The sequence below is a fragment of the Pongo pygmaeus genome, chromosome 11, assembly GCF_028885625.2.
Source record: "Pongo pygmaeus isolate AG05252 chromosome 11, NHGRI_mPonPyg2-v2.0_pri, whole genome shotgun sequence".
Lineage (NCBI taxonomy): Eukaryota > Metazoa > Chordata > Mammalia > Primates > Hominidae > Pongo > Pongo pygmaeus.
Window position 1 is genome coordinate 57,111,741 of NC_072384.2, and position 12,852 is coordinate 57,124,592.

The following is a 12,852-nucleotide window of genomic DNA, read 5'->3' on the forward strand; positions in this document are numbered from 1 at the left end:
CAAGACAAAGAGTATTACTGAGATAAAGAGGGATGTCTTATATTAATTAAATAGTCATTGCATCAGGAAGGCATGGAAACTGTAAATGTGCACGTGCCTAAGTATTTCAAAATATATAAAATAGAAACTAATGGAACTAAAGGGAGAAACAGACAAATACATAAGTATAGCTGCACACTCCTCTCAGTAAGAAATATAGATGATGAGAACAACACTATCAATAAACCTCACCTAATTGGCATTTACAAAACAATACACCCAACAGCCAAAACTAATCTATGGTGGAATAAAGAACAGCAGATGCCTTTGGGAGTACCGCATTGAAGAATAACTGGGTAGAGACATCAGGGAGCTCACTGTGATGATGTTTATCTTTAATATCTTGAAAAAGATTAGGTGAATGTATTTCTCAAAATTTCATGAGTACACACAAAAGACTTGTGAATGTCATTATATATAAATATTTTATCCAAAAAGAAAAGTGTTGAACTCTGTGTAATAATATGCTTGCTGAAGTATTTCAAAGGAAATATACTGCTATGTGTAATTTACTTGGAGATGCATCAGAAGATAACATATATTAATGGATAGAAGGATGGATAAATGGATATATATGTGATAAGGCAAAATTATATAATAAAATAATAATGGTATAATCCAATTGGTCAGTATATGGGCAATAACTAAAATTCTTTTAATTCTAGTATATATTTGAAGCTTAAAAATAAAAGTTGGGAGGAAAAGTAAAGCAAAATCAAACTTTCCCTAAACAAAAATTAATTAGAATGTGTTGCTGTCAGAACTGAACTATACAAATTGAAGGAAGATCTTCAGGTTGAAAGAAAATGACAACAGATATAAACTTTGATTTATACAAAGTAATGAAGAGTACTAAAAGTGATAAATAGGTGGGTAAATGTAAAATAGTATATTCATTTTTTAAATTTCTTTAAAGGTAATACGTAAAGCCAAAATAATAACTATAAGTTTCAAGGTTTACAAAATATTTAGAAGTAAAACATATGAGATTAATAGCACAAAAGACAAAGAGAGGGAAATGGAGGCATATGATGGTAAGGTTCTTAAATAAGCTATGGTAATATGATCAATTTTGGAACAATCACTAAAAATAAAGAGGCATAGCTTAGAAACTAATAGTGAAAATAATATATAAAGCTAATATTTAGTCAATTTAACCAAATGAAGGCAAGAGGGGGAAATGAAAGAGGATATATAAAAATAAGATGACAGATTTATTATATACAACCATATTGGTAAATATATTAAATGTGTATGTTGTAAATGCTCCAGTTAAAAGACAAGTATGTAAGACAGGATTAAAAAAAGCAGGACCCAAACATATGCTATCTCTATAAGAAACCCAATTTAAATGTAAAGATATATATGAGTTAAAAACCACAATGAGATACCATCTCACACCAGTTAGAATGGCAATCATTAAAAGTCAGGAAACAACAGGTGCTGGAGAGGATGTGGAGAAATAGGAACACTTTTACCCTGTTGGTGGGACTGTAAACTAGTTCATCCATTGTGGAAGTCGATGTGGCGATACCTCAGGGATCTAGAACTAGAAATACCATTTGACCCAGCCATCCCATTACTAGGCATATACCCAAAAGATTATAAATCATGATGCTATAAAGACACATGCACACGTATGTTTATTGTGGCACTATTCACAATAGCAAAAACTTGGAACCAACCCAAATGTCCAACAATGACAGACTGGATTAAGAAAATGTGGCACATATACACCATGGAATACTATGCAGCCATAAGTTCATGTCCTTTGTAGGGACATGGATGAAATTGGAAATCATCATTCTCAGTAAACTATCGCAAGGAAAAAAAACCAAACACCGCATGTTCTCACTCATAGGTGGGAATTGAACAATGAGAACACATGGACACAGGAAGGGGAACATCACACTCTGGGGACTGTTGTGGGGTGGGGGAAGGGGGGAGGGATAGCATTAGGAGATATACCTAATGCTAAATGACGAGTTAATAGGTGCAGCACACCAGCATGGCGCATGTATACATATGTAACTAACCTGCACATTGTGCACATGTATCCTAAAACTTAAAGTATAATAATAATAAAATTTAAAAAAGAAGTTAAAAAATAAAAAAACTAAAAAACTAAAACAAAAATAAATAAATAAATAAATAAGATATATATGAGTTAAGCATAAGAGAATGGAAAATTTATAATATGTAGGCTTTCAGCACAAGAAAACTAGAATAACAGAGTAACTGTATCAATAGTTTAAAAAAGTAGATATATAAATATTAACCATAAGAAAGGTGGGATAGTTATATTAATATCAACAGAGTGGACCTCAACACAAAGCATATTACCAGTAATAAAGATAAGCATGTCATAATAACAAATATTGCCAGGGATAAAGTAGGAGTTTTCCCAATCATAAGTATGAATCAAGAGGACATAATAATACTAATTGTGTATGTACCCAAAAACAAAATATTCAAACATAGGAAGCAACAATTAGAAAAAAACAAAAAAAGGAAATACATAAATCCACAAGTAAATTAGAGATGTCAACAATCCTTTCTCAATAGCTGGTGAAACAAGAAGACAGAGAATCAGTAAAGATAGAAAAGACTTCAATAACACTGTCTAGCAACTTGACCTAAATGACACTTACAGAACACTCCACTCATCCAAAGTGGAATACACAGTATTTTCCAGTACATATGGAGTATTCACGAGGTCAGACATGTGCCAGGCTATAAAACAAACACAAATGAATTCAAAATAAATGAAATCATATATATTATGTTATTTCAGCCCAAATGGATTTAAAGTAGAATTCTGGAAGAAAAAAAGCTCTGAAAATTACTAAAATATTTGGCAGTTAAATAACAGACATCCAAATAACACACAGGCAGCTCCAAAAAAATTACAAAGGAAACTAGGAAATATTTTTAACTCAGTATAAATAAAAACACAATACCACAATTTATGGATGAGCTGAAGCAGTTGCTGAGAGGGAAACTTAGAAGTTAAATACTTATATTAGAAGAGAAGAAAGGTCTTCAATTAATAATTGAATGTGGTCAGCAAACTATGGCCTATTGGCTATAAATAAGGTTTTACTGAAATACAGCAACACCTATCTGTTTATGTATTGTCCGTGGCTGCTTTCATACTACAAAGGCAGAGTTAAGTGGATACAACAGTGACTATTTGTTTCACAAGCCTAAAATAGGATAAACTCTGGCCCTTTGAGAAAATGTTGCCAACACTTGATATAATGTACCTGCTAAAGAACCTGGAATAAAAAGCAATAAGTTAAACCTAAAGAAAGTAGATGAAGAAAATAATGAAGAGAAGAAAATAACTGAAAACAAACAGAGAAAATAAATAAAACCAAAAGCTATTTATTTGCAAGAAATCAATAAAATTGATAAACCTCCGGCTAGACTGATCACGGTAAAAGAAGAGAAAATTCAAATTCCCTATTTCAGAAATATTAAAGGGGCCATCACTACAAATCCTATAAATATTAAAAGGATAATAAGGAAATATGGCAAAAAAAACTTCATGGTAATGGCAATATCCAAAGCATAGTTGAGTAAAAGCCATTCTGGGGAACATCATCTTGATTTGGCACAATAACTCTCTATACTTCTAAAGGGGTCCAGTTGTTTTAACGAAGTCAACTTTCTTCTCTCTACAAAAGGGAATGCCTTTTAATAGAACATAGCTAAAGAGTAGCTGTAGGAAATAAAGATTTTCAAAAAGAGTTTCATTCAGTTACACATTTATTATTCTATAGGGAATCTTCTGCTAATTATATAATTATTCTGTATTCAACCTGTCAAATTTTGTGTAATGTCTATTTTCTGGAAATACAAATGACAGATTGCAAGTAGAATTTAAGTGAGAACACAATCTCACCATGACTATCAGAGCAAGCAAATGTCCACAGAGTAGAATTTTTACTCTTGGAGAATGAAAATGGAGATGATAGAGAAAAAAAAGATACACTTCCAGGGAGTAGGCCAGGAAAATGCCATCAGATAAAGTTGTGAGACATGATTAGTTAATACTCTTTAATATATTTTGGCTCTGTTGTAAAACAATCTGGTTTTTTAAGCTGTATTAATCCGGATTACCAGTTTCTGAATTAACATCTCTTGGATACGTATGCATTAAAAAAAATTTATATTTGTTGTTTTGAATTATTTTTTAATTGACACATAATTGTATATATTTATGGGATACAATGTGATGTTTTGATACATGTATACAGTGTCCAATGATCACATCAGGAGAATTAGCATATCCACCACCTCAAACATTTATCATTTCTTTATGTTGAGAACATTCAAAATCTGGTCTTCTAGCTATTTGAACATGTCCACATCCTGAGTTAGATTTTTTTCTAGTCCTGTTTTTGATCATAGAGTCTTTATTTCAGTCAATTATGGAGTTGCATTAAAAAAAAAGTATAAGGTGCTTAATCAATATGCAGAGATGTAGCATCCATCCCTGTCTTTTTATTAACCATGAGATAACAATGACAAAATAGATTGGGAGAAAATGTGTGTTTCACTTTCAAAATGGGAGCATCCTAATGATTTTCTTGAAGTGAAAAGTTTAATGAAAAAGTGGAATTGATCTAATTTGGGATGTTTAAGTCATTGGCAAATTTAAATTGTTTTAAAAATAATAATAATAAGCCAAGCTCTTGAGTCATACCTAGTGAATCACCCATGAATTCTTGAGATTAATTTAAAACAGCTCCAAAGAAACAGTATCTTTGCATGCCTACTGTCTAAAAGACAGAAGAGAACAACAGAAAGTAGAAGCTATTCTAGAGGAAAAAAAGTGAAGAATCAGGACATAGCAGAGCCGTGTTAGCCTGGCTGGCCAATCAGAGCAGTGAATTCAAGGGGCACATCATGAGGCAATGGTAGCTCCTGAGAAGAAGCAAAGTGTTGGCTTCTATGGAAATAAGGTCTTGCTTGTCTGTTTCATACTCCCACTCACCTCCTCCATCCTTTTACTTTTTACTGGATCCCTAAGTAGGAGGAGTAGTGATTTGTATTGTTCGGGTTTCAGGGAACCAAGTGGCCCACATGATTTAGGGATCCAGCTTTCAAAGAACAAGAAAAACAAGGGGCTTATGGTCATGGCTATGTCTTCCTTCTTTTCCACAGCAAGTGTGGGAAGGGTACAACCTGCTTCCTTGGTAGAAGAGATCCCGCCACCTCTTTCCACAGACTTTCTACTTTTTCCCTCACCTAGCAGTTGCCCCTGAAATTATTGCCTGGAACTCCTGCCAGTTTCCATGAGACCTGGACTAATGTGAGGTATTGCAAATAGAGGTCCCTTGCTCCATAGCCTCTATGGCTTCATTTTGCCAGGACTGAATAGCCTTTCAATGGTTTCCTGGAGTTAGGATCCAGGGTTCGGGTTTATCACAGCTCCTCTACCTTTATCCTTGGGCTATTTAGTTGTTGAAAAGAAGAGCGTATTCAAGTTTGCCATGCTACTGGGGACAAAAGCTCCAGGTAATAAGAAAAAGTTACTTTGCCTTGTTTCACCTCCTTTTTCTAGATGTCACCTCTTAACTGAAGATGAGACTCAGAAGACAGTGTTTTGGTATTCCTAGGTCCCATTACCAAAAGAGTCATTTGTGTATCATTTATGAACATATCTCAATTTCTTAAACATACTATCCCAATTTCTTCAACAATGTAAGGATAAATCTTGAGATTTTGACTATTGACTGTGAAAAATATAAGACTTAGAAGACCAAAGCAATGGAAAACCAAGAAGATACTATAAGGTCTAACTAATGACATTCTTCATAGAAATAGGAAAAAAATCCTAAAATTTATATGGAACCACAAGAGACCCAGAATAGCCAAAGCTATCCTAAGGAAAAAAGGACAAAACTGGAAGAATCACATTATCTGACTTCAAATTATACTACAGAGCTACAGTAACCAAAACAACATGGTACTGACATAAAAACAGACACATAGACCAATGCAACAGAATAAAGAACCCAGAAAGAAATCCACACACCTACAGTGAACTCATCTTTTACACAGGTGCCAAGAACATACACTGGGGAAAGGATAGTCTCTTCAATAAATGGTCCTGGGAAAACTGGATATCCATATGCAGAAGAATGTAACTAGACCCCTGTCTCTTACTACATACAAAAAAAAGTCAAATCAAAATGAATTAAAGACCTCAAACTATGAAACTACTACAAGAAAACACTGGGGAAAATCTCCAGGACATCAGTTTGTGCAAAGATTTCCTGAGTAATAGCCCACAAGCACAGATGCCCAAAGCAAATATGGACAAATGGGATCACATCAAGTTAAAAAGATTCTGCATGGTAAAGGATACAATTAACAAAGTGAAAAGACAATCCACAGAATGAGAGAAAATATTTGCAAACTACCCCTCTCACAAGGGATTAATACCTAGAATATATAAGGAGCTAAAACAACTCTGTAGGGAAAAAAATGTAATAATCCAATAAAAAAAATGGCAAAAGATTTGAATAGCCTTTTCCCAAAAGATGACATACAAATGCCAAACAGCACATGAAAAGGTGCTCAACATCACTGATCATCAAAGAAATGCAAATAAAAACTACAGTGATATCATCTCACCCCAGTTAAAACGGCTTACATTCCAAAGACAGGCAATAATGAATGCTGGCAAGGATGTGGAAAAAAGCGAACACTTGTACACTGTTGGTAGGATTGTAAATTAGTACAACCACTAAGAAGAACCCTTTGGAGGTTCCTTAAAAAATTAAAACTTGAGCTACCATATGATCCAGCAATCCCACTGATGGATATAGCCCAAAAGAAAGAAAACCAGTATATGGAAGAGATCTGCACTTCCATGTTTGTTGCAGCCCTATTTACAATAGCTAAGATTTGGAAGCAACCTAAGTGTCCATCAACAGATGAACGGATAATGAAAATCTGGCCTATATACACAACGGAGTACTATTCAGCCAAAAAAAGAATGAGATCCAGTCATTTGCAACAACATGGATGGACGTGGAGATCATTATGTTAACTGAAATAAGCCAGGAACAGAAAGACAAACACGACATGTTCTCACTTATTTGTGGGATCTAAAAATCAAACTCATGGTCAGAGAGAATAGAAAGCTGGTTAGCAGAGGCTGGGAAGGGTAGTAGGGGGTTGGTGGGGGAGGTGGGGATGGTTAATGGGTACAAAAACATGGAAAGAATGAATAGGACCTACTATTTGATAGCACAATAGGGTGACTATAGTCAGTAATAACTTAATTACATATTTTAAAATAAAGAATGTAATTGGATTGTTTGTAACTCAAAGGATAAAATGCTTGAGGGGATGGATACTCCATTTTCCATGATGTGCTTATTTCACACTGCATGCCTGTATCAAAACATCTCATGTACCCCATACATATATATATATCTACTATGCACCCACAAAAGTTTTTTTAAATAATTTAAAATTTTTTAATGATAAGGTATAATACATAGTACACTCTTTATGCTTAGAATTTTTCCTTTGTTTTGTTCTGTTTACTAAATATATTTGAAAATTAATTCTCTTGTTCTATTATTTATTAAAATATATAAAGAGTCTTTATATATATGTCAACATAATCTGAGCTTTTTAATGATCCATGCCTGCAGTTGTCCATTTATAGGACACTACAGATCTCAAATTGAAGATAACATTAATCATTTGGTAGGTCAAGACTGAGCTAGAGCAGGAACTAAACAGCTTCAGGATGACATTTATGTATTCAAGCCCCTTCCCCAAAATCTTGTCATTGCTCTCTTAGGAACATACTCTAAAACTTCAAACTATATCAGAATAACAGGTCCCACAGGGCTCAGCAGCCTCCTTATTCCTGCCTCTATCCAATCTCCTCTCCTCTTAACCTTATTTACGGCAAGAGATGCAAGTAGTGCCAAGAAAAGTACAACAAAGTGGGTCTTGGCTACTGCCCGAAAGCATTTCCCCTAAAAGAGAAACATGAAAGTGTATTCAAAAGGAAGCTACTCCAAAACCGCATCTGAAAATAACCACTTCCAAAATACAGCAAACTTGGGAAAAACCAACGGCTTTCATACAACAATCAAGGGAATCAAGAGTTATTCTAGTTTCTTTCACCCATATTTTCATTTCTAGATACTCATGTACGATTGGAGAAAACTAGGTATCCTTTCAGGTTCACACAGAAGAAGAGAGATATCCTGTGCAAAGAGTTGGGAGTGACACATTGGGAGACGCAAATGAAGACAGTAACGGAGCTAGAACAGGAGAGGTTTTTAGAGCTGAGGACTAGAAAATAGGTCTTCACTTCTCTTTTTAATAAAAGAGCCAGAAATACATGCATCAGGAATGGTTTATCTCACAACAGGACTTCTTTTATGTTGGTTTGCAAGCTAAAAGTACAGAACACCCAATTAAATTGGAATTAAACAGCGATTAATTTTTAATATATTTGTGTTCCATGTCATACTTGTGACACACTTATACTAAAGAGGTATTCATTGTTTATCTCAAATTCAATCTAACAAGGTATTCTCTGCCTCATTTGCTAAGTCTGTGGCTCTATTTAATGCGTCTTTGAAAAGTTATCAGTAAATGCCCCTGGCTCTCAATTTTTTATCATCAGTCCAGATTTATCCCCGGAACTTCAGACCCAGAAAACCAATTGCTTACTTGACATCTCCATTTCAGCATCTGAGAGGCATTTTGAACTCAACATATCCAAAACTGAGCTCCTGTGATCTGTCAGCACCAACCCTTCTCTCCCCAGACCAGCTTTTCCTGCAGTCTGCCCCACCCCAATTAAGGGTCCATTCTTCCATTGCTTGGGTCAAAAATGTAGCATCATCCTTAGCTACTCACTTTCACACCTCAAAGTCCTTTATTTTTTGTATGAGTTTAGCAATTCAGAGGAAATCTCTAAGCATAGTTTCTCCTGGGCCAGAGATGTCTTCCTTGGAACCAGGGAGCCTCTTGCCACATCTGTGTCAATCAACCAAGAAATGTCTATGCTTAAAGAAGGGCAAAGGTGGCAACATCTTTTGCATTTATAAGCTCAGTCAGCCCTGAGCTTTCACTTTCACTTCCAGCAACACTGTGGAAAACTCTTAGTGGAAACTGCTAACTATTGTTAGCGGTGGGGGTGAGGGGGTGCAGGGGGTGCAGGGGGGTGGGGGGAAGAATTTCATTACTTGAAATCCCCACTCTCACCCTGGTTATTAAGGAAATATTTATTCAATTTTTGGAGTAACAACATATGGCTTTCTGGACTCTTAATAATCCTTTCTGGACCAGAGGACAAAGGAGTTTCAAGAAATTAGAAGAGAATGCACAATATGTAAATCTATGTAACATCCAAATCACAGCTTCAAAGTAGAGAACTCCAGGACATTTTCTGCCACTTCTTTTTTGGGTACACATGATGAATGTTGTGAAGCCATGTCAGGTCTCTCTTATCAAACATCAAGGCATCCAGAACCTACATAATCAGAGCAACTCAGAGGAGCCTGAGTTTTTCATTTCTCTTGTTTTTAGAGACGGTGCCTCACTGTGTCACCCAGGCTGGAGTGCAGTGGTGTGATCATGGCTCACTGCAATCTTGAGCCCTGGTCTCAAGCAATTCTCCTGTCTCAGCCTTCCAAGCAGCTAGGACTACAGGTGTGTGCCACCAGAACTGGCTAATTGTTTTTAAATTTTTTGTAGAGACGGTGTCTCACTATGTTGCCTGAGCTGGTCTTGAACTTGCTGGCCTCAAGCAATCCTCATGCCTCGGCCTCCCAAAGTACTGGGATTAGAGGCATGAGCCACTGCACCCAGCCAGCCTGATTTTTTTAATTCCAGTCCAGACCAATAAATAGTTTTTCTAAGTCTCTACCAGCTGTTATCTTCTGAGATTCTCAAAAAGGAGCAATGGACACCCCTAAGGTGACAACAATGTGGGGAATGAGCAGCCAAAGTAAAAAAGGTTTACTGGTTTATCATGTGTTCAGATATTTAAAGTCCTAGGCCTGCTCTGCAGATCCAGATGAAAGGTGGTGCCTTCTGTCACACAGTTTCACTGACTATGTCATTATATCAAGAACAACTTCTCATATAACATTCCAACAACGGCAAGTACATGTCATAAATGGCCAATATGATTAACAGTGTAATTTGTAAAAGTGACCAGGTAAAAATACAGTTGGCTAACCATGTGATAAAACCAATTGAAAAAGTGAACAGCAAAACAAAACTACCTTGAATCTTTCTACTAAATAGCCAGAGATTTATATAAAGTTAAGAATAAATACTGTAAGTAGCAATATACATTGTTAACGTGGGACACAGAGGGGTAAAAACTTCTTAAGGAGATTTGAAAACGATTGCACTTGACATAGAAAAGTTTTTTGTAAAAGTTCAACTTCAATAAATACGTCTCTACTATATTATTCCATATCATGCATTTTTCTTAGACTTCAAATTTTAAGTGAGCGACTTTGAATGGATTATCTTTTTTTTTATTTTTTTCATATTTCAATGTCAAAAGTTCCCATGCCTTTTCAAGAACATGAGGCATGTTGCTATGCTCAAGGTCTCTGAAATTTTCTAAAGATTCTGGGTATACAACAAAATATACCCTTGAAGCTACATTAAAAAGAATTGAATCTGTTTTGTAAAATTGTGTGCAGCCAAGTTATCAGCTCCTCCAAATAAAAAGAGTTGTACAGACAGCCTCCAGAGGCAGTTTCACCCCATCAAAACTGTGATACCTTGAAGACTTTTTTTTGTAAGCTCTATTAAATTGTCAAGAGCACTTTCAGTATCCCAAGTTAGCAGAGTTTTCACCCATTTTTTAAAGACTTTCCCGTAGTTGGTTTTCTCCCACTTATAAATTTATTAACTCTAAATGCAAATATTTCACTTCATCCCATCATCTTTCCAACAGTCTTGGGCTGTTTTCCTAAAAGATAACTGGAATGCTTTAATCCTCAGATTTTGTCAATTAATTCTTTTCAATAATCAAATTTATGTTTGAATATTGTATTTAGTGATTCTCTCAGGCCACTGAAATCTGTTCATGACAGCAATCATATCATTCAAATCATTCTCTTGCACATGTCACTAAGAGGAAAACGACCCACCATGAATATAGCTATTAATGTCAAACAGATTGTCATCTGGGAAAACAAAATGCATCAAAATCAGCTTCGGACAAAACACAGCTCTATGGGAAAACACCAGATTTTTATGTGCAAATGTCTTCAATGTCTGATAGAAATTTTTAAAGAATGAGTTAGCAAAGAATCTGCTCCTCCTCTGCATAATCCAGGACAATGTAATGAAAATAGTTTTCGAGGTAAAGGGCTTTTAGTCACAGCATATTATGATTTTACCAAAGATGCATTTGCCCCACTTTCTAGTAAACATTATAAAGAAACGTCTGGCTTCTAGATTGGGTAGAGGGCTCTATTTAGCCTATCAAGGCACAGACCTGTTATAAACTCTGGGGCGCTTGCCAGAATTTTTTTCCCCAGGAACTCTGAGTAAAGATCGTACCTCGAAAGCAATGTGCGTTGCAAACCACACAGATTTAAGCTCCCACTCTCGCCTCCATAGCTTGGCATCTGCGGCTTTTGGGGTATTCCCCGCCTCCTAAAACTCAGACTAAATCACCACCTCCCACCACCACCATGCCACCATCCTTGAGCAGCTCTCAGGGGCTTAGCACAGAGCGCGTCCGACGCACACCTGCAGCCCTCCCGGTCCCTGCAGGGTAAACCCAGCTCCCAGCCATGCGCGCACCCACAAACGCTCTCCTATTTTCTTCGCTGCAAACTGCCCACAAATTAGTCACCTACCTCACCCCTACTATTTATTCCCCCACGTCCCTGCTGCCTTTTCCCTCTTCCGGTGGCTTCGTCCCCAACACACCTGTCTACCCCTACGGCTGCCAGACGTCAGATGCCCACGCTGCACCCTATCCCGCGCCCCCTCAATCCGACTGGCGCTTCCCCGTCCGCCCCGAAGGTCAGTTTGCTCGGAGCACCCGCTGTCCCCCACCCCCGTGCCCACCCGCAGACCTCCTCCCAACTCCCACCCTCGCGGGCATTGGGAGAGAAACCAGCACCGTACCTGCCGAGAGCTCGGCGGCCGCGGCGAGCAGCAGGAGAGCCTGGCGGAGCGCTGAGCAGAGCGCCCGGGTCATCGCCACCAGGCGGCCGCGCCGGGGCTGCGAGGCCCCAGAGCAGAGCGAGGCAGCCGGGGCAGCACGGCCCGCTTTGAAGTTCCCGGGCCGCGGGAGGGGAGCGCGGCACCGACACCCTTTTGAAGTGCGCGGTTGGCTCTAGTCACTGTGGGCGCCCCCCTCCCCGGCCGCCCCCATCCCACGCCCCCCGCGGCTGGCGGTGCGCGGCGCTCCTGCCACTGGCCCCGCAGCCGGGCGGGGAGGGGGTGGTGGGGCGGGCGGCAGAGCCCGCCCCTGCCGCGCCTCCGCCCCCTGCGCCCTCTCGCAGCCGCCCGGGCCTGCTGCTGCAGGGCAGGCGGGCAAAGGCGGCCCTGTGCCCGGCAGTGAGATCGCCCAGAGCTGGGGCGAAGAAAGAGGGGGCGTGGGGAAGCGGCGCGGAGCCTCCGGGACTAGATACTCAGGAACGGGGCTCCTCACGGGAGGAAAAGCCCCACTGAGACTTTAGGGAAACTTCAACTACGCGGCGATTGCGCCCAGGTGATCCGCTCTATAACCTCCCGCAGAAGAGCCAGCCTCCTAGCTCTCCTGACGTTTGTTGTCCAGGG

The 12,852-nt window shown here is 38.5% G+C and overlaps 1 protein-coding gene across 1 annotated transcript in view; it reads right to left on the reverse strand.

Annotated features, from left to right (window-relative positions):
- ACVR1C (activin A receptor type 1C) overlaps window positions 1-12,488 on the reverse strand; it is a 94,817-nt gene extending 82,329 nt beyond the window's left edge. The window contains exon 1 of the mRNA XM_054478800.1: window positions 12,196-12,488. Within this exon, the coding sequence (XP_054334775.1) occupies window positions 12,196-12,268 (73 nt within the window). The 5' untranslated portion in view covers window positions 12,269-12,488. The remainder of the gene's footprint in view (window positions 1-12,195) is intronic.
- Between the last annotated feature and the right edge of the window lie 364 nt (window positions 12,489-12,852).